The sequence below is a fragment of the Alligator mississippiensis genome, chromosome 5 (genome assembly GCF_030867095.1).
Source record: "Alligator mississippiensis isolate rAllMis1 chromosome 5, rAllMis1, whole genome shotgun sequence".
NCBI lineage: Eukaryota > Metazoa > Chordata > Crocodylia > Alligatoridae > Alligator > Alligator mississippiensis.
In genome coordinates, this window is record NC_081828.1 from 134,553,391 (window position 1) to 134,576,495 (window position 23,105).

The 23,105-nt window shown below is 42.3% G+C and overlaps 1 protein-coding gene across 2 annotated transcripts in view; it reads left to right on the forward strand.

The window, feature by feature from the left end:
* Positions 1-721: 721 nt before the first annotated feature.
* MYRIP (myosin VIIA and Rab interacting protein) overlaps positions 722-23,105 on the forward strand; it is a 419,729-nt gene continuing 397,345 nt past the window's right edge. Inside the window, exons 1-2 of one of the 2 annotated variants that reach the window (XM_019483500.2) lie at positions 722-1,092; positions 15,864-16,011. In XM_019483500.2, coding sequence (XP_019339045.1) covers positions 15,902-16,011 — 110 coding nt within the window. In that variant the 5' untranslated portion in view covers positions 722-1,092; positions 15,864-15,901. The remainder of the gene's footprint in view (positions 1,093-15,863; positions 16,012-23,105) is intronic. The other variant, XM_014602610.3, reaches the window with a different exon arrangement.

The window sequence follows — 23,105 nt, forward strand, 5'->3', positions numbered from 1 at the left end:
GCTTAGCCAAAGCCCCTCGCCTGCCTATGTCCAAGAGCCACACGGCTACAACCAACAGCTCTGCAGGATATCTACTTTAAATGCAGTTATGTAAAGAAGTGACCCCAGCTAGAGTTGCGGGGGGGGGGGGTGTTTCTTTTGGGGGTTTTCTTTGATTTTTTGGGGTGTTTGTTTTTTGGGGTTTGGGGGGTTTTGTTTTTTGGGGTCGTTCTGTTTTGGGGGGTTATTGTTTGGTTTTTTACGGGGGCGTTTTGTTTTGGGGGGTTGTTTTGTTTTGGTGGAGGGGGCATTTTTTGTTTTGTTTTTCAGCAGTTTGTGGGAGGCTCAATCCGGGCGGGGGGGGGGGGGGGAAGCTTCCAAAAGCATTGGAGGGGCCTTTTGAAATGAAAATGAATCAGAGCTCCTCGTGGCAGAGGTGAGCTCTTTTGTTTAGACTAATAGCTATTTGCCCCCCGCCCCCCAAATAAAAAAAAAAGTCTTTATTTGCTAGACTTTTGATTCCTTTTGCCTCCAGCCCAAGACGGCTCCAGCCTGGGTACCTTTTGCTGTACGAAAGCCCGCCTCCTTCCATTCACGCCTGTCACTGGGTCTCGGCACCCGCCTCCAGGCGTGAGAGGTTATTTTTTTGGTGTGGCGGGGGTAGCCGCTTCCCTCGGAGGCCGCCGGCTCCTGCCCGCTCCCGCCAGCTGCAGTGAGGAGAGGCAGCGCCGCTGCAGTGCGCGCGCGCCGCCCCCCCACCCGCGCGGCCCCCGCTCGGCTCCGCTCGGCTCCCCCGCGGCCGCGCCGGGCCGGCCAGGTGGTGGCGGCAGCGCGGGCGAGGCAGTGCCATGGCAGGCGCGGCCCCCAGCACCAGCGCCAGCGCCCACCTGGCGCCCTGCCCCAGCCGCTGGTAGGCACCCTTGCCCCGCGGCGGGGATCCCCTTCCTCCTCTCCCTGCCGCCCCCGAGGGCAGTGGTGCGAGGCAGCAGGAGCCACCCCGGCCCGCGGGGCCAAGGACTTGCTGACCCATCCGCAGCATCCTTCTTCGGCGAGCGCTGCGCTGCAGAGAGAAGTTCCTACTGCCCAGCTTCCATTTTGGTGCAGGCTGCCGTGGTGAGTACCCACCTGCCCTGCCCTGCCTGCCCTGGCACTGCCGCAGGGGCTCTGTCTTGCTGGGGCAAGCAGCTCCCAGCCTGGGTGCGCTGCGGGGGACATGCAGGAGTTTCCCCAGCTGCTGTGGTGTGAAGGGAAGGGCTGGCAGGTGCTGGGGGGTGCAGTGACAGTCCAATTCCCCCCTCCCAATCCTCCTTCTCTTGCCTGTCGCATAGGTGCGCAGCCTGGCATTGCCCCTTCCCTTCCCCATTGCCATTAGCCCCTGTGGGGGAGCTGGTGCCCCCCGGTGGCTGCGCCTGCATCCCGGGGTGGCTTCGTGGGGGGGCCTGTCTCACCCCCTGTGACGGAGGAGAGGTTCAGATGCAGGGGATGGCTGGAGCAGTGGGGAGGAGGCTGCGATCTGGACTTCTCCCCCACTCCCCCAAACGAAGGTCAAAGCCAGACTCATGCTGTGCCCCTTGATTGACGATGGGATGAAGCCAGCCAGAGCTCACCGTATGCCTCTGTGATCTAGTTAGCCTCCAAGGTGCGATCCTACCCTAGCCTTATTCATTTTCTCCAGGCAGCAGACACCTATTATTTTGTTCCTCCCTTTCCCTCCCACCTTCTCCCCCCCCACCTTGGGTTTTCTCTCTTACTGAAGCACAGTGATGCTTGTACAGAAGAACTGTCATTTACTGGGTTGGAGCACAGGATCATCCTACCCAGTACCTTGGCGCACAGGGGCAGAGCATGGATGCTGAAAGGAAGAGTGAAACTGGGCTGGCCAGGGGTCTGTAATGTGGAAATGTTTATTAAGAGTCTCTAATCTGGACATAGGGAGAGAGTAGGCTCCTCCATTCACTGTGCAAGCAGGTTTTCTGTAGCATGGGGATAAGGCATAAGAAAGAGTGGCGTTATTTCCAAACTGTACGTTTGTAGCTGCCCAGCAGTTATATCCTGCTGACTTTCCCACATTTATAAAAGCAGCATTAATTGGCTGGACCCAGTGCTAGGTCTCAGTGTTTGAATATATTTGCATTAGATTTCTTTATTGTGATTACCGGCCAGATGTCCCAATAGTTTGGCAGGTTTTTAAATAATATCATTATCCGGGCAATGCCATCACAGCATGTTTTTCTTTAATGAATAGAATGTTTTACTATGGGTGAACTAACTTCTGGGAGGACTTTGAGGTTTGTAATGGAAGATATGTATGGCAGCATTTCAGTATATTCTTTCTGCAACTACGGTATATAGCATCACTTTATTTATTTATTTATTTTTTTTTTTTTACAGAAGAGAACACATTTTGCTAGTATCAAGGTCAGCATATTGTAACTACTGGGGAAAATACCATATGGTTTACGATGACTTGTCTTAGGGAATCTAATTTAGTCACTCTGAGCTGTATGGTTTGGTTTATATTTTGTTTGAGATTTATGTAACCGAATTGGATCACAAAATTAAGCAAAATGTCTTGGATTGCAGGTGCCACCCTAAGTAGGTTCATAGAGATGTAAACTGTACCTATGGATTTATGTTGATAGAAAGTATGCTTGTGTTGTTTTTTTTTTCCTCTTCCTTTTTAAATTCATCCCTTCATCATCCCTCTGTGAAAATGTCAGTAGGTGGCAGAGTGAAAGTTATAAAGGCTAGAAACTTTTATTTCTAGAACAGGCATAATGTGGGCATTGGTAATGAAGGTCTTTCCCTTTTCTGTGACAAGATGCCTCAGTCCTGTTCAGGAAGGGCTGTTTATAAGAGGGAGAAGGGAGTTCATTTTCCACATTCACCCAAGCCTTTATAGTTTTGTCCAGACTGTCATCATAGCTTGCCAGTGTGTTTTTGATGATGTAGCTGCCAGGCCAATAGGGAGTGGACAGAGATCATCAACTGATTTTATACAGGTCACTGAACTGCCATCCATCACATATTAATACCATCTGATTATTAACAACCTGAGAGGAATCTGAATTTAAAACTTACAAAGGAACGACTTTCCTAACTCCCTGAACCATGATGTGCCCTAATCTGTCTCTTTTTTTATTTTTTAATAGAAATAATTGTATCAGAGCATGTGCACAGAGGTCTTCTGCCCTGTAAATATGTAACTATTTGCTTATCAGTCAGATTCCACAAGCAGACGGCTTATTAAAAAATATATTTAGACTATAAATGGGAAGATTTTTTTTTTTTAAAGTACAATGACAAAATTGGGTTCTAAGATGCGAATATGGAACATACATGATACATTTCAGACAGTGGCTTCCTGGGACAAGTGTACAAGACTTAATTTGCATTCTTGGGAGGCATTTTAGAACTACTCTTTTAGACAGGCCAATATTTCTTATGAAATGTTCCCCTTTGTAATCTGTACTGTTTGGAAACAAAATAAGGTCATAGTCTATAACTTTCCAAACTGGCCAGTTTTTCCCTCTGAGTCCTAGCAGGGCAGACCCCCCCCCCCCCCCCCCCATGAAAAAAAGCCCTACTGTTAAAAATAATAGTGAATTTGACCAGGTGCTTTGACAATTGACTTTTAAAAGGGACTTCTCTGGGAGAAACGCACAAATAATAAAAGCCAGCTATGAGAATGCAATTACATACAGGGATCCTGCATCACTACCCTGAGAAATGGTAAGGAGAACAAGAGCTACAATAAATATAATGTTTGAATAAGGTTTAAGAAAACATGCATGCATGGTTGACTTTCAAGAAAAGCTGTGTATGCCTAATACATAATTGTCCATAAACAGTTTATCCATGTGCAAATATGACTCTTGTATTGTTGCCAAAATCAGAAAGACCTCTATCGTGATCTGATTAGTTACTGCTGATTGCACAACACAAACTATTTAACTAGGACATCCAATTCCCTTGATATTTCAGAAACCTGAAGAATCAAATTTTAGCCTTGGATAAATGCATATGCTTCCACTGAAGCCAAGAGGTAGAATTTGTCCCATGGGCTAAGTAAAGACAGTCAGTAAGCCCAAGGCTGAATCAATTCAATCTTTGTAGGTTAGTGTAAGCTGTGTAGACTGAAGTGATAAGCAAGTGAACAGACATTCACTTTTGATTCTGGAAATGCAGCCACAGGCCTGCAGTGGCTCAGGCAAGATGCCAAGGGGGTGCTAGAGCATGCCTCTGTGCTAGGCTGAAGCAGATAGTTTGGGCCAAGGCTAGCATGCCCATCCTGTGAGGAGGATATACGAGGGAGATGCAAAGCATCCTGGGATGCTGGGATGAGTTAGCTTGAATCTGGAGGGGATCTGGGACAGAAGTTCAATATACTGATTTAACTTAAATCAGTTAAGTCTGCTACTGCATCCATCCGTGTTGATCTTAAACCAGTTTTGGCCATTTTGAAAGTGGTTTATTTGCACTGAACTTCTGTTGTGTTATAGAATTGAAGCAGTTCCAATCACTTATACTGGCTTATGAGTAATTTCTGTCCCTAGCCAAAGGGTGCATCTACAAGTGCATTTAAGTATCACTAAATTTAATGTACATTAAGCCATTTTTGGCAGGTGTCCACACATGCAAGGACTTGGCACTAAAGTTAGTCCCAAGTCCCTGCAGCCCTGCCATGTGCCCCTGTTGCCACTGGGGGAAGCTCCAGCCTCCAGCCCCATGGCTACCAGCACTTGGCAGCCATGTTGAAGCCAGAGCCAGCTGCCAGCACCTGGCAGCCATCTGAGAAACTCTGAACCCTGACCAGCCCCTTCCATGCCCAGGAGCTGCATGCCCACCACAGGGCAGCATGCAACAGCTCCCTCCTTGTCCACCCTGCCTCCCTGCACCAGAGCTGCTCCAGCTCCTGCTCCTACCTGTTACGCCCAGTGCTCTACTGCTTCAGCCTGGCCCCTGCCAGTGATGACCAGTGCCCCATGATCCTGCTGGCCATGATGTTGGCTGTGCTGGCTCCAGCAGGCCCCGCCCTGCCTAGGCCCCAGGACAGCTGCACACCTGCCAGCAGGGGCCAGGGCACTGGCTGCGGGAGGCCCTGGCTAACCTCCTCCTCCTGTACTCCCTGCTTCAGCCCTCCTGCCCCACCTCCCCCAGACCCCTACCCTCTGCCTGCCCCAGCATCACTCTTAGGACATGCACATGGGTGAAACAAAAAACACTTTATTACCCTCAGAATCCTCACCCCCATCCCTCCCCTCTCAACAAACAACTCCTCTCCCCTCCACCACCCTCTCCACCCATCAACAATAAAAAACCCTATTACAAGTGGGAAACTATACAAGGGGAAAACCGTTTACAATATTTTGGGTCTTCAAGCCCAGAGTGGGGAGCCTAGGGGGGCAGGGCCCTGGGTCAGGTGCCCAGTACCCCAGCCCCTGGATGTTCCCTGGGGCTGAGCTCAGGCAGGCCCTCTTCTGGCAGGGTAGACCTGGCACTAAAGTTAGTGGTGGGTTGTGCCTACATGTGTATTAATGCATATTAACTAATTATGCCTGAATTTGATACCTGCATTTCCAGGTATCAAATTTAGGTGTGATTAGCCTAAATTAATGAACTTTAAGGGCCTACACATGTAGGCAAGCACCTGTAATGCACATTAACTTAGGCCTATGTGCATTAACGCGTCTTGTGTAGATGTGCCCATAGAGTCAAACACATATATTCAATATAGTAAATAAGCCATTCCCTTTAAGACACTTCCTCTACTTTTTGTTTCAGTCCATAGATTGTGATCTTGTTTATTTGGTAGGTTTCTGTGGGGGTTTTTTTGTTTTGTTTTTTTGTTTTAATAAGCCTGGATCATTCATTAGTAAAGTATGTTAGATTACTTTTGCACTATCAACAGCCTGAAGGTGGTTAATGTCAGAGCATTTCCTAAATCCTTCCAAGTTTCTTGTACTCATGAAATGGCAGTAGCTTAGTTTCAAAGGAGTTCATTGAGTTTTAGGAGAGACGAAGACAGAGAAAGAGAAATATACCACAAGATCAAACCATTTTCAAACTAAGATCCTTAAGACATAAGAAAGGCAGTTCCTTGACAGTGCAGAAAAAGCAAATGCATCTTGGCTTGCTAAGACTTAAGGCATGCTTTAACTTCAGGCATTCATTTCTGAGGATGGACACGTGCATATTCCACTAACAATATTTGCGTTACACAAATATAACAGAATGCATAATTTAGTACAGTAAGTATCACTGAGACTTTTTAAAGATTTGTGATTCAGATAGCAAAGGCCAGTGGTTGTCATCTCTTGTATATTATCTGACTTGGCCTTTCAGAGGTAACTTAACAATTGTATTCTTTGCAGAACGTTTGTGATATTATACTTTGATGTATGCTCCCGTAATGAGCAGCACCTCATATGGAAGACATTTTAAAATTTGCTGTGTAAGCTGGCTTTTTGTCCACCTAAAAGTGGTAGTTAAATGAAAGGATATTTACTGGAAAGACTGCAAAGACTTGGCCTATTGAAATTAAATATCAGTATTTCAACAACAGGTTTCTAGTTTTCCTTGTGCGTATTCTATGAGTTGGAATATGTTAGATGTACTGGCTGCAGTGGTAAATGAATTTGTCCCAAAGTTGGTTAAAGAAATGCAGTATCTCATTTATTTGTTATCAATAGGTACACGAAGTATATGGGTCTATGTTTAAATTTCATGCTTATTCGTTTCTGACATTATATCTGCCACAGACTGCAGCCATTACTGTCTCCAGCTAGGCATAACACATAAAGCATTACCTCATAACATTGAGTGTTTTTAAACATGCTCTGGGGGTCACCGGGGGGGGAGGGGGGGGCACTTTAATTAGAAAAGCTCCAAGAACTGCTCTAATTAAAGTGCCCAAAGTGTCTCATGTATTAGTGTCCCCACACTTCAAAATGGTTGTGGGGCCCTTTATTTAAAGCTCGTTGAACAAGATTTAGTTAAAATGCTTCTGCTGCCATTTTGAAGTGCGGGGATGCTGATACATGAGACATGGAAGCTGGCTGGAGTGCAGTAATTACCACGCTCCAGTAGACTTGATTTAATTGTGTCTGCTCTGACTTACTGTAATTACAGTACATTAGAGCAGCCTCCTGACTCCTGTACAGGCACCTATTCGTTTTGGATTTGTCAAGATCAAATTTGCTATTGGATAAGTTCTTGTCTGCTGACGTAGAAGAGCAGAACATTGAAAAGTTTTTAATCTTTCAAGTGGGACTTTTTCAGTGTCATCATTGAAATGTTCTTCCAGTGATCATCTAAGTAATCTTCCTAAAGTTCTTCGGATCCTCTAAGGAAGAGAATTCTGGCCTGTCTGGCTTGTTGAAATTTCTAACTTGGGGCTTTGGAGTGAAGCAGTAGTCTGTAATGTCTTTCCAAGCTTATTGTTCTCTTAAGATGACTCCCACTTCCTTACAATTAAAGTTTTTTTTTTTTCTGGTATCATGCATCAGAAACATTAAATCTTCCAGGTTTAGCACAATCCAAGTTTAGCAAGCCCCCACTTGCACCTGGTCTCCCACACACAGATCAAGGATCTAGCAATATACCTACTACAGGGGTCTGATTTAGCCTTATACGTACCTGTTTTATACTGTTATAGTTCCTTTAATTCCTGATTTATGCTGGTTTAGAATCATCCCACATGTGTCAGAATTAACAAAGAAAACACATTCTTGGGATATTATCCTTGCTTTTTTGATTTTGCTCATTTACTTGCTAATTTGTAAAATTTAGTAATTTTCAGTGGGTTTTCCTATCACTAGTGTAAACTAGCAAGGATTTACTGTATTACATTTGCTGTTGACATCTGGTACTACTAGAACATACCACCTCATGGCAAGACAGTAGCTGCTGTTGGAATTTGCTTACCAGTAGAAGCTCATTTCCGTCTCCCCTGCTAAAATACTCAGGCATACATGAGTCTAGTGTCTTGACAGTTATGGGGAAAGGTGTTCCCTAACTAATGAGTTAAATGTCTTGTGTTCCCTGCCATAAAGTTCCTGACAAATGCCACGCTGAGCAAAGGAATAAAACCTTTACTTTGATGGCAGTGGGAATGGTCCCCTATCTTTGTTCCCAGCTTCTTTCCCTCACAGAACTTATCTGCCAGGACCTGAGAGCCTCCTTGACATCACCATCCAATTAAGCCTGTAGCTGCTCAATTAGTTGCTTTGATTCCAGCACTCCCCAGTCTCAGTTTTAGCACCCCACCCCTTAATCAGCTCTCTAAGTTGTACCCCCCTCCATCACCCCTAGTTATATTATTGATTATAACATTTTGCCAGGAGATGGTTAGGGTGCATGCAGTAGCCTATTTACTCTGATCAAACAAGGGCCCCAGGATGGAAGTAGACAAAAACATGTACCCTGGTCTAACTTACTTGTAATTTCGGTGATCATTTAAAAGTGAAGATTGTAATAATTAGAAAGAGTTCAGTGAGGTGCATTTTTTTTATCGTATCTGAAGTATAGTATATTTCAGTGACAGATTCCTTGCTTTCTTTCATGCATATATGTCTGCAGCTGATACAAACTTTCACTTCTAGCCTTACATACTCTAGAGAAAGTCTACGGATTTTAATTTCTTTTTATTCTTTTCATGTCTCTCGTATTCAGTAAGCAAATTAAGAAGAATGTAGAGGCAAGATGTATCAAAAGCTCCTACTACTTTCCTAAATGGATTTTCTAAAGCTTCACAACATGCCATACTAATCTTTGTCTTTCAAGGTGTTGAATTCCTGTCATTATTGTCCATAGTAGCAGAGTTGTAGATTAAGGTAATGCAGTACCAGTAATAGCTGTTGTTTGTATGAAACCTTTCCTGTAGAAGGGGAACAAAAGACTTCACTGAATATAGATGGTGATTTTTTTTCAAACATTAAAGATTGCATCCTCAATCTTGCAAAACAGTCGTGATTATTTGTTTTACATCTTGTTTAAAGTATAACTTGCTAGATCTGGATCCTTAGCTGATGTTAAAGGCACAGCTTTACTGAAACCCATGGGCGTATGTTGATATACACACCTTGAGGTACTGGTTCTATATTTCTGTTGATTTGTTATTGATTCAGATCAATGACACTGCTTTTTGCAGCAAAAGCATTTACTCTTTCCTTAGAAGTTTATTCTCCCAAACAAGGATGATCATTCCTCATTGTGCTTGGATTTAATGAAGTAACAAGCCAACGGCAGGATGCCTAAAGGCAGAATTGGGATCATTATAGGTTTTCTTTTGTTTTGGTTATGCTCATAAGCCTAAAAATAATCCTGAAGTAATCCTGAAATTCACAGTCCTTTGCTTTTTTCCTTTTCCTCACAACTATATTTTTTCTTCTTCCCATTAAATAAAATTCTTTTGTTACTATAACTATATGCACCTGCCTGGTCTTGTATAGGCGCTCTCTGGCGAACCTGCTTCTGGCTGCAGGGTGTGTCCCCGGGCCTTACTGGGGTGCATTCAACCCTGAGGGAGGCCCCGACACTCGCCTGCCACGACTTGGTCTTCTTTTCTTCAGTGGTGGGGTTCCTCCTCGGGGCTTCTCGCTGACCAGGTGATGCCCTTTGTGGGCATTCTTGGGGCTCTACCTCCCCTATACCCCAGCCATGCCTCAGCCCTCAGGACCATTGGATGATGCGTCGCTGGCCTGTCCCTTTTTGATGTTCTTGTTCGCTCTCTTCTCTCCTTGCCTGTCTCTCAATGACCTTTCACTCCGGATGATGAAGTGGGGGATCATCCTCGTCTCTGCACCTGTTCACCTTTTTGAGGCTTCTGTCGTGCTGCCTCAGTTCTCTATCTTGACTCGGGGTCACTAGGGGTTACGTCACCCCTGGTCTGGGCTCCGTGCACCCTCCAAAATAAAGTAAAAAAAAAAAAGAAGAGAAGAAAAGAATAATCGGGGTACAAACTTCTGCCCACCCCACTCATGGGTCTGGCATCTGTGGTCCATGAAATCCCTCGATGCTGTCCTGCCTTGGCCCAGCTGCCCTGTCGAGCCCAGTGTGCAACTCTTCTAAGGTGGTAGAGAGCCCTCCTGCGAGTCTCCATCCAGCCTCCTTCCAAGCTGCCAACCCTATGGAGTTGCAGCTTCGCCCTCTGGCTTTGGCGTTGCTGCCTCCATCTCCATTTTCCCGTTGCTGGCTTTTAAATCTGCCAGGCGGTGGTTTTTGCTGATGTCATCCGTGGGCACCATTCCCAGCTGGCAATAAAAGCTGCTGATGAACTGCACTGGTGGCCCTTCTCGGCGCGGCTCTGCTTCTCCTAGGGACAGTAAGTGTGTCCTCTTTTCAGGGCTTTCTATTCCTTTCTTTGGGTGGGTCAGCCCTGCTTCGGGTCCTGCCACAGGAGGCTGCTCTGGTGCCTCTGTTTTTGTCCACCTGGGACACTGTATTAAAATATATCTTGTATAAAGATCCTGTATTAGTATTGTAATTATGTGGTAGTGTTTCTGAAAGGAAAAGTGTGGCGTGAATTTGTATTCAATTCATCTGAGATAAAGGCACATCTTATTATAGAAGCAGGATAGGGAAAACCTTGTCACTGATATTGTTATGTGAAGAATGTCTTTTAGTTTTGGAAGATGCTTTCAGAAATTGATGTAATGCCAAAAAATAACTGATCAGGAACAGTAAGTGTCTGACCAGCAGGGTACAGCTTAGTCATAAACTCCTTTGTGCCCTTTGCTCCACTCTGCTTGGTTTCTTGGCTTCACAGCCCAGCTTGCTCTCTGACTCTGATGTCTTCTCTCCTGGCTTCCTGTCTGCACCCTCTTCCTGAAGGCCTGGTTTCCTGACTCTGCTTGTTCTTAGCCCCTGCTCTTGGACTGCCCTGCCAGTTTCTAGACTTGGCTTGTCCCAGATTCCTGCTCACTCCTTTTGACCCTGGTTGGCACCTTGATCCTCAAGTGACCCCACACCTAGTCACCTGGGACCTGGTGTGACGCTGGGATGAGAAGAATACATTGTAATCTAACCTGCCCACTGAGTCGCTGTGCTACTGAGAAGAAGGTGAAAAAAACAGTTTAGCCACATCAATCCGGAAACGAGAGGAGAACATTATTCAGATACTGCTTAAATTAGCTGATGGTCCTATATTGGCTTATTTAAATGAATATATAAATTATCTACCCCAAGTCTCCTATGGAATGACACAAATTAGTGTCCATGAAAATTTTGCACTTAAATTTGGGATGCAGTTGAAATGTGTTACAAACTCATTCAGGCAGACAGCTTCCGACTGGGTTAAATCTAAAGAATTTAATGTACATAAATTATTCCAGTTCAGGTCAGCAGCTTTTTATGCTTAGAAAATATTTGGTGTCAGTCACAAATCTTTCAGTACAATACCCGCCTTTTACTATGCTCATTCTTCAGGGTTAGCAATCACACATTTGGAAAATGTGTGAAGGCACTGAGGCATAACTCATTCATATTTCTAACCTGTTTTGACATTTCCAGATCAAAGGTGTTATGAAAGTGTAAAGTACACTTATTTTTTGGAAAACTGTACTTGGTGGAGACTGGCAGTATACTGATGGTTTATGGGTGGCATCTTAAACAAACCCTTTAGATACTAATTTGGCTAAGTTTCAGTGAGTAGTGCAGTGGGGATCTGAAATTTTTTTTGCACAAATTTTTCAAATGATTGTTGTGCTCAGTGTTTTTTCTTATAAAACCTTGAAAGCTATCTTTGATATCTGGCCATCTTTGTGATTGATACCTCAGAATATTTCAAGTCCTGCCATAGACTCTACTCATGGCATCTGCTGGAATTAATTAGAGAGCTGTTTTACTTCTTTTGGGTTATAGTGTGCCTTCTTCCAGAAAACCCAGAAGAGTGGAAAAAATGATTGGGAAATTCAGTGCATTTTTATTGTCTGGAGTTCTTAACTTCGCATTCCCTTGATGCAGGGATTTTCAGGCCACTGGAAGGATGAACTTACCAACTGAAGTGCTTTTATAGTAAGATATACTTTTATAGTAAGATGAGACTTGCATGCGTGTCCGAAATTCTGAATGGAAAATGGTAGGGGACATATTTGATGTCCTGAATCATCCTTGAACTGGTTGCAGCATGGCTTGCTGAGGGGATTATGCAACCACTGCCACATCTGTTGACTAGCGTAGGTGTATAGGCTGATCATATGGAAATTCTGAAAACCCAGGACATAAACCAGGAAATCCAAGACACCGCCTGCCTCCTCTATCACCCGTGCCCTCACAAGTCGGTGGGGGTGGGGCTGCATGCCAGGCAAGCAGTGGTGCCTGCCTGCCCGCCTGCATGGCTCTCTGAGTCCTGGCCAGACTGCGCCCCACGCCCTTGCATTTTCAGGACCCTCATTATAACTCCTAACAGCTGGCTGGGACCAGCTTCTGAAATCTGGGAGTGTCCCAGCTAAACTAGGACAAATGGTCATCCTATGTAGGAACGAAAGTCTCAAATCCTCAATATAGGTTTTGTGTGTCTGGGAAAAGGTATGAAGCTATTGTGGTAGAAATCCATTGCATAGACGGTGGTTCAACTGACAGATTATTGCAATTCTGGCGACAGTTCCAACAGATTTTAATCGTCTTGTGTGTGGAGAGAGGTAAAACATTGCTTGTTCGTTTGGTTTTTTTTGTTATTACCTATGTATATTAGCCAGACTTCTTGCCTTTAATTGAATACATTCGCTCACCAAGCAGAAGTAGGGGGAGAGCGGCTATATGCTATATAGGCACTAACTTTTCACTTTGAAAATATTCTTTTCATAGCAATGTTGACATTTATTTAGACCTGTTTGTTTTTTTTTATTTTTTTGCTTTTGTACACAATAGAACCAAACCAGGATCTAGTTGCCAGTGTATCTGGTACTGTACAGATACCCAATGAATTTCCTCCTGAAGAGGCATCTTGATTTTACCTAGCATACTTGCAATGCTAAAATAAGTCATTTTATCAAGAGTGAATCTTAAATTTAAGCAGTATCTTAACAAGAATGAAGACAGTAAACCATATTCTAACAGTTCTTAAGAACTGCATATAACTCTATAAATAGTTCAAAATAGAACTGCAATGAATGGATGTTATAGCTTTCATAGCATAGGTGACTGGTAGGGTGGGCACGTGACCCACCTGAGATTGGCCACCGGCTTCTGCGAGTGGTCACCACTCGCCACCCTGTGGCCGATGCTGCTGCTCACAAACTGTGCCCCTTCAGTCTCAGGAGGTGCCAGTCACCCATTATTCATAGTAAACTATACCTGGCAGTTTTCTGGGTTGAATTTCTGGAAAAAATTTCATAAGAACTATCTGAGTGCTTGTAAGCAAAATAAACTAATCGGAAAGAAAAACATCGTAGTGGGGCATAATTAATTGAACAGATAGTTCCAAACTCTAGAAGCTCCTGTACTTCAGCCTTAAAATTCTTTAACACTCCTTTCTTTTCCTCCCAGCCTGCCATAGAAAGCAAAACAAAATGCATAATCATCCGGAGCACATTGATGCTATCGTGATAGGGACAATAAGAGTGCTTGGACTGCTAAATCTAAATCAGTTTAGTCCCTTGGTAGAATACATTTAAATGTATTTTTTAGCTGGTTTTTCATGAGGTTTTCAGTGAGTGGATTCTCATCTCCATCTAGGTAACTCTGAACCTTTGTAGATGATGTGAAAAAGTTGCTTCCCTTTCAGAGCTGCCCCTAGGGGTGTGTGTGGCCTGGGGCATATCAGTCTGTGCGGGGGTGGGGGGAGGGAGCGGCTGGAGTGTGAAGCTGGTGGCGCATGGTGGCTGCGCGGTGTGGTGGCTCCCTCAGCACGTGCTAATGGCGCTATCCACGGGGCCTGTACAGCACTGTCCACAGGGGCCCCCCTCAAAGCACGGGGCCTGGGGTGGTTGCCCCAATTCGCCCCCTCCAAGGGATGGCTCTGTAACTTTTGTAAGGGTTTTTTTGGGATGGCAGGTTGTAGAGGAAGTTTTACCTGTATGCTTGATGCTCTATATGCCAACAGCCAACAACTTTTTCAGGTTGTGGGCCAGAATGACACAGCTCACATTAGAGGCAGGCAGGAAGGTGGGTATTATGACTTGGCTGCTGCAACCACTGTAGTAGTGTAGGGAGAGCAACTGCTGCTGAACTCTTCTATTGCTCAGCACCACTGAAGCCCCAAGTCCATCAACAGGATCAAATGGCTTTGCAGGCCAGATTCTGCCTGCGGTCTGCAGGTTGCTAACCTTTGCTATATGCAGTTCTCTGAGTTCTGCTACCCTCTTCTCCATATCAATTACATCATTGTAGGTCAGGGATCGACAACCTTTTTAGTAATGGCAGGCTGCTGCTTGTGAGTCAGTTGCTGCCATGGGTTGCTGATTCCCTTTCCTGGGTGATTTCTACACTTCCCTCAATCCCCTTAATCATCTCTGCCATGCTGCTGACAGATTTAGTCCTGATCCCCACGTCAGTCTCAGCCGCACACCTCTCCACCCCCATTAAAGGTATGACTTCTGCTGATGGGGAAGGGTGTTGGCACATCCAGCAGCCAACAGTTAATGAAGCAGCAGCTGGGTGCAAGGACCACGCCCCGCTACTACAGTCATTGCTGCTCATCTCTGTCACTGATTGCTGCCAAGATTCATTGCCAATTGGCAATGGTAAATACAGCAGGAAGAAAGGCAGCAGCTTCAGCAGGGGCAGGGTCTGCATGAACCCCCTGGCTGCTGACTGTGCCAGCACCTCGCCCCACAGCAGTAGTAGTTTCCATCTTTGGAGTTTTGGAATGAGACGCTGGCAAAATCTTTTGTTGATTTCAGAAGTTGTACATTTACAATTACTGCGCATTGTTTTCCAGTAAATCTGTTGTTTTTACTGTTTTAATTTGAATCTGTTGTTTGTATTCCTGTTTCAGTTTTAATTATATTATTTATATCCACTTCTGCAAAAGTTCTGGCATTCATACTTCAGATATTTTATGTTTCCCTTCTCTGTTCTTTGTGCAACCCCATTTGTATTGGGATATTTACTTAACTTATGATTTTACAAGTCTTCCCACTATTTTATTTTAAATTGTAATGCAGATTCCCAGCAGGGGTTCATGATTTTGTTTAGTGTTATCCGCTAAAGATACTCTTTGTTCCAGTTTCTCTTTCTTCAGACATGTACTTATTTTTCTTGTTCAATTTTCTAGTCTTAAACAACACTAATAAAGTTAATTTAGTAATGAACTTTAATGTTATTTGTTACATGGGGGTAAGTTGTCTTCTCTCTTTGTCAGACATTTTAAATTTAGAGTTGGTACAAACAAATTTTTGCTGTGGGCAGATATAAAAGCTTTGTACCAGTTCCTAGAAAGACTAAGACCAAGCCTGTGATTGTAGATGTTTAGTCAAGGAGGGCGAGCAATTCCAGAGCCTTTTGGAGATCACCATGCCATTTAAACCCCTGTATTTTCAGGGAAATACAGTTGTATTTTGTTGGCTTCCAAAGTCTGCAAACAATGAGTTTGATTTTTTTGTTGTGGCATATAAATTATCATTTCTAAATTTCATTTCCATTTGGTCAGTGTAGTACACTTCTTATATGTAGTTTTGTTAAATAGTATGAATAAATTTGCTTGGTTTTGAAAATCACTTATTTTATTACTTTTTGAAGTCAACGTTGATTGAAGACTATAGAAACTTCTTTTAGTGGCATAGAGATGTTATAATAAGCTAAATACAGAGGGGGTACTCTTCTCTGATGTTAAAAACCACACTTGTTTGTTTTAAGTGTGTGTTTGATTCTGTGAGGTCTTTGAAATCATGCAGTATTTTCAGGCTGTTCACTCTGTTTTTTGTTGCCTTTTGTGCTTTCAGGTATCTTTTAATTGTTCATATTCAGGATAGAGCAAACAATGGGGAGAAAACTAGATCTTTCTGGCTTGACTGAGGAGGAAGCAGAACACGTACTTCAGGTGGTCCAAAGAGATTTCAGCCTTCGGAAGAAAGAAGAAGAAAGGTTGAGGTTAGATTATTTTTTTCTTTATTTTGATTATCCTGTTAGAATAGCAACAAAATGTTTAACAAGCAAACTCGAGTGTCTTGCCCCATCCACATCTGGGTTTTATGTATTTTACAACTGGATATGTTTGGCACAGAACACTTTATTTCAGTGTGTAAATATGCATATTTGCATTCAGTTATTTGGTAAATAATTGTAATTGTTTTCTTTTTTAATAAATATTTTTAAAATCACTTTGATAGGGATTCAATAGATTCAGTTCCTTGCTCTGACGTACAGAAACAGAGTAAAACAATATTCTGTATTGAAGAATCTTTGGTCACTTGAAGTTGATTTTGTTTTCAGTCATTGACAGAATCCTTCAAAAAAACATGCACCCAAAACAAAGCAAATCAAACCAATCCCAGGTGCAAGGCTCTGTGTTGCATCCCCAGGAATTTTGTTGTCCCCAAAGGCAAGTGTAACGGGAGGAACCTGAGTTGGTAGATTGAAAAGTTTATTCATAGTTTCCAAAAATGTTTTCTTTTGCTATGGTTCTGTTTTCTTTCACCTTCTTAGAAAAAAAACAAACTATTGTTTATTCTCTAGGAGAGAGACTTAAGTAACTGCTTATACTTGTTGCATACAAATTATCTCGTTGTAATCCTAGTGCAACAAATGGAAATCAGTCTTTATCTTCCAGCATCTTACTGAAGTCAGTAGAGCAGGAATTTTACCTAAAGAAGACATTGAGCCCAGGCTATATATTATGCACAGTGAAAATGAAATCCCTCATTGCTTGTGGATTTCTCTCCTGCTGTTTTTTTCTGAAATAATACTCTGGAAGAGCAGGAACAAGGAGAAATGTGTTACTAAATAATCCTAGTTCATTTTCAATTCATTCAGAAAGATTCTATCTATGTATTCCAATCCTCAGTATAGTTCAGCTGTGTACACTTCCTTGCTTCAAGTTATAGTGGCAAGAAATGAAGAGAGGGATTACAGGGCGGGGAAGGCAGGGGTAAACAAGGAGAGAAATAAGGAAGTATCTAGTGGTTGCTTGAGCTTGGGCAGCTATATCCTAATGGAAGAAAATATAAAGACCAGGGAGAATTATGTGGAATTCCTTTACCACAGTGTAAAGGGGAAGTGATTCTATGATACCTTGCTGCCATCTATATACTCAGACTTCCAAATTGGTTTGATTTTACCATTGTGTTGCTACAGTGTGTCATAGTGATGCAAGCAGGGTGCACTTGCACCTTTTAGGGGTGTCCTTTAGCCCCAAACCTCCCTGCAGTCTGCTGCTTGACTACTGGGAACAAGCTGAGATGTGCCATGGGGGCCAGCTCTTCACTTTGGTGTCTCAACTTCACCTCTCTCACCCATGTCTTGACAGTTCTAATACAGTAGATTTTGCCAACTTGAAAAATCATACCTATGTCTGGCTTGTGTAAGAAATTATAGGTCCTGGCTCCCACAGGAGTGACTGGCCTGTTTGCCAGCTGCTCTGAAATCACACTTCCCACAGACAATCAGTTATGTATAAGAAATAGCAACAAGATTTATTACATAAACAAGATAAACTTTAAAATTCAGTAACCATATATTGAAATACATAGAAGATGAATAACAAATAAAACTACAAGAACAATATTTGATTTTACAGCTGCTAGCACTCTGACCATGTCAGGATTTTCTACAAGTAAACATATTAACTTACCCTACTCAGCTTTTCATTAATGAAATTATCTCCATGTCCAAGAATTCTTAGATCAAAACTTACTTCTAAAGCAGCTTCTTAAGTACTCATTCTTATCTGCTCATCTGAATACTTTCATTGAATTCTTTCAAAGCATATATTACGTATATAACTTCCTGCCCCAGATGTGTATCCATTTGCCATGTCAGGTATCTTTCCTGATCAAATTATAACTAGGACAAATTTAAATCCCTGCAACCATAAAGATTACTAATGCCACATCAGAGAGAGTGCCTCTTATTTCACATCAGAGACTATTTGGATAGAAGACTACTCCCCTATCCTCCATTAATACCTTTCCCTTTTGAGATGTAGACAAGTGCTGCCTGACTCATCCAGCCCTGCAGGCCTAAGCGGTGCAGGGCACAGTCTGTAGGCTGGATGAGTGTCATGGGGTCTGTCCACAGAGCTTGCCATGGATCTGTAAACGTGGTGGTAGGACAAGGGGCAGCAGCGTTAATTGGCACTGTTACCCTGCTGTCAGACTTCTGGACCCATGGGGAGCTGTGTGGGCTGGATGGTGTGGTTCCACAGAATGCTCTCATGGGCTGCATCTTGGTTACACCTGATACAGACTGTCATTGTTTATTTGTGGATGAGCCTGAGGTCGGGTATACACCCAACCTTTTGGCGGGCTACTTTACATAATCACTATAGATGTGAATTCTTGGTGACTACTCTTTCAAAGAGGCATTGTCCCTCTTAGGTGTGAACATTATTGTCTGAAAAGAAACATGCATTCATATAAAATAATAAAAAGTTAATGCAAATATAAAATGATAAAACTAAATGCAGCTTAACATTGGCTACAAGTAGAGACCACATATTATACCAGCCAGCCTAACTGAGGAAACCATCTCTATATGAGTTTATGCCATAGTTATCTATAAAATTTGTTTTGTTAATGTTAGTCATTTAAGTAATTTACTTGTGAAAAGTGGCCTGAGGAGGTAAGCAATATTACAAACTAAATGTCTGCCCATACTCCATATCTGGTCACATGGTGGCTTAACCTGGTCACATGTTTGGCTTAACCAAGGTTTCTTTCTCTTGGCATAGAATTCATACTTTTGCAAAGAATTCATAAATACATTTTTTTGAGAATGGGGTACTGTTCATAACAACCAGCATTGATAAAGCCAATTTTTTGTACCACAGAGGATTACTTTAAAAAAAAATCCAGTAAGCATGAATTAATACCAGGCTTAAGCTATCTAATGATTCATTTCATATTTTACCAGTTTATTGAATTAATTGTTTTAAATAAATTTTTCACATGAGTTATGTGCAAAGTTGTACATTTTTTTCAGAATGTAGAGTTGGGAAGAAGTGCTTAATATGTTGAAATTAATTGGTTCTCCATATACTGAAACATATGCTTTGCTGAAACACAACTTGAAATGGTATCTTCTAAAGAGGTAGATCAGATCTTCATGTTGTTCCTCCAGCACTGGAATGCATTACCTAGGAAGGATGTGGAATCTCGACCACTGATGGTTTTTACAAATAAGTTAGGCAAATATTTACTAGGAATGGTTTGCTTATACTTGAACCTATTATGGTGACTTTTCAAGGTCCCTTCTAGCTCTATATTTCTATGATTCTGTGTTGTTTTATTTTTTTTTAAAACAGTTATTAGATGGCAAGACCTACCAGCATATTGTCAATTTAGAAATATCAATTAATTTTTTCTATATATTGTATAGGCTGTTATAATAAAAGCTAGCCCTGTCAGATGGTGTTTTAATTTTGATGTGATTGCAGAATTCAACAGCTTAGATAGGAAATTGATTTAAAAAACCCTTTTAATAACTGGAAATGCCCTGCTAATTGAGTGGTAGTTCTGAAAATCAAAAGGGGTCAATTGATTTAACATTGTTCCCTGAAAGCAACCTGTTAAAAGTTTTCACATGCATTGCATTACCTATAATAGGCTGTCAATATTGCTTGCTTGTGCCATGGGGAGCCTTATATTTCTCCACTGAAATGTAGTACTTACTTTGCAGGGCTGAGGGTAGGAATATATGAAACATTTGAAATGCTTCAGAGTGCAGCTCTGGACAGAGGTGCAGCTCCCTGGATGGAGCACTTCAAAATCATCATGGCTGCATACAGCAGTGTGCTCTCCAGCCACTGGGGCGCAGTGACTTGTGGTTCCACTTCCCCACCATGTGGGGAGCAAAGCAAATTATGAAGGCAAGATAGTTGTTTCCTTCAAGGTTACTTGTGCAGTACTTCGGCACATGTGTCCACCTTACCCTTTGAAGCACTTCAGAGGCATTTTAAATGCTTCAAATGTCATTTCAGGAGTCTTTGGGATACAAGCTAATTACTATGAAAGGGAACAAAGATCAAGATCTGTCCAAAACAGGCTGTCCATTTTCTGAGCACTGTAGGCTGTGTAGCTGCACACTGCATGGGTGCCTTATCTCCATGTGAGCTGCATGAGCCCCCTACTACCATTGCTATGTGAGCCTCTGCACCTCAATGACTTTGGGTGATTCCCACTCCACTGTCCCACTACTGCTATGCAAGCAGTGTGAGTCTTCCACACGAGCCTCCCTGCCGCTGCTGCATGGGCAGCAAGCTCACCAGGCCTCCTGCCATGCTGTCTTGCTCCAGAGACCCCAGCTACTCCCGTCAAGCAGCTGGAGTAAATGGGAGCAATGATGCCTAGGCAGGAGCCCAGGGATTACATGTTATCCCATGGTGGGTTGGATGTGGCCCACCAGCCTCCTATTGGATGGCCCTGGTTTAAGATAGTACAGACAATAGGCACTCATATAGTGGAAACCACCTAACCAGAATGCAAGCTAAAAAAAGTGAAAATGGTTGGTTTCAAAACCACTTCACCAGCAGAAAATCAAAAGTGTAGTAATACACAGCTAGCATGAAAGTTTATCTCCACTCACAACAAATACTTCTGCTTACAGTTAGAAAAGGCACAATGAACGGCATAATTTTAAGTCTTAATATGCCGCTAACTTGCATGAAGTCTTTTCGTATATTTTGTGTCAGTTCATTTTCCCCTACAGCTTAAAACAAAAAAAAAAGAATGAAAGAAATATCTGGCTGTTAAATTTAACGTTTTGGCTGGGTAGTTAGATTTATTAAAGCTAATGAAAGTGCTGTATCTCAGAAAGGCATACGAGTTTCATACCGTTTTTCCGAAGTATGTGATCTACATATAAAATAGGGTAGTAGTTTAGTTACTGGGAAACCTTGAGTTAGTGTCATTTGGAGGGAAATGTTACAATGTTGTACCCATTTAAAACTCCATGCACAAAATGAAGTTGTCAAGAGTCTGCCTGGAATTGTTCCTTTTTATTTATTAAAGTAATTTGCATACAGGTTAATTGTTTTTTGTCAATATTGTAACTTTGTCATCTTTTAAAAGCGAACTACGTAAGCTTTAAATGTTGTCTATTTTCACTGTAGCATATTAACTGTCTTTTGTATTTGTTGTTGCAATGCTGTCTTTTAGCTTCCTGCAGTAAGAACAAAGTTAGGGATTCTTGAAAGTGAGATAGAGAGAGATATCAGCCCCTCTCTTGAATTTCCAGTTTTGTTGCCACACCTTTCCCGAGGAAATTTCTGTGCCTGGTTAAATGAAAAAATGGCATAATTATCACTAGCCTGGCAAGGTGATCAGATGAAAATAATTGCACTCATTGTTGAGTGTGGCTGAAAGGTTATGTCAACTTTCTTTGTTTCTGGACAGTTTCTTTCTTCATTCCAGGTATAAAACTTGATATTTAATCATCATAGCTAATATCTTGCCTTTGCCTGTTTTTACAGCTCTAATTTCTGTCAGTCTCATTGCAGTATGGATTCTATTCTTTTGCGTTGGCAGTGTGTATTTGGGGTTTACTTTCATTTTGATATCCTTCTTATTTTATTGTTATTAGCAAATGTTATCATGGTTGAAATGGTATCCAAGAAGCTTTTTCAATAGGCTGGCTTCATTTTGTGTTGATTAGTTCAAACAGGCATACCAGTTATCTCTGGCAATATGACACTACTCTGCTTGCAGTCTACTGCATGACCAATTAAAACTTGATAGTATGCTGAGACCCCCTTTTGTTTCAGTTGTGTATACTTCACATCTGTGATAGGAGCTCTACAGAGCACCATTGCCATCAGACTGCAGTGTGAGAACCACTGTTTTAAGTGACTTACCCAGAAAAGGATTGTCAGAGTGTACTTCCAGTAGGACTTATTAGCACTTTTCCCTTCTTGATTTAAAACAAGTGCAGCTCTGGCAGTGTTAGGAATGGGGAGCCCATTTAGGAGGCTCAGTGTTTACCATTTTGTTGTGTACTGTTTTTCCAGGTATGTCCAGGAGAGCTTACAAGGATATGAGTCTGATTTGGATTGGCATCATATCCATTTACACTGCCAATATGTAAATGAGAATCAGGTTGTGTATTTCTAAGTTTATATCCTGTACTAGTATTGCAATCCATGGAATAGATTTTTTCCCAGCTTGATTAAATTTGTCTGTATGAAAGTGGTTATAAGAGAAAATCTGCCCTGCAGTTCTAAGTCTTCTAGTGCAGTTTTGCAGTGAAGTAGATGGGTGCTGTGAAGTTATAGTAGGTATGCTGGTACTATAGTCCAGTGTTAGATGGCAACAGAGCTGGGTATACCTTAGCTGCTTTACCCTAAGTAGTCTCGGACAAATGTAACTGAAAATATGGTGGCAAGTGAGCTAGCCACTCCAGTAGGGAGGTGCCAGCATTTTTATCAGTGTTGTCATATTTTCATAGTTGGTAGGGTTGGAAGGGACCTGAGCAGGTCTAATCATGCTTGGTCCCTTGCTATTGGGCATCATACAGGATTTGGGCATAACCTGGATCATAAAAGGCAAGTTAAAAAAAACAAACAATGAATTCCACTTTGTTTTTTTTTTTGTATTACAGTAGGCTGCAGTGTAGATACAGTAGGCGTCATGGTAGGTCTTGAAGATGAAATGAATTCCTTTTAACCTTTGTTTACAAAATGTCTTGTCTGATCCATATCCTTTAGTGGCAAAATGCCAAGCCAAATGCCTGTTGAATCAGTAGAGGTGTATTGGCTGTACCCTCCTTCCTATCTATTTCCTTTAAGTAGCTTTTAAAAATACCTGCTATAAAGCCCTGGCACTGATTTCAGTCTTGCTATGTCCCTGGGTTACAGAATTCCAGGAGCTAAACTTCTGAACACTATGCTTTGTGGCCTAAATTAATTTTATAAAGTGAGTTTCTGGTTGGTCCATACAAATGAGACTACTATATTTACTTGAATATAAGATGACCTCCCAATAATTAGACTCTATAAATGGAAAATGTATAAATTTATTATAATTGTCCAGGTA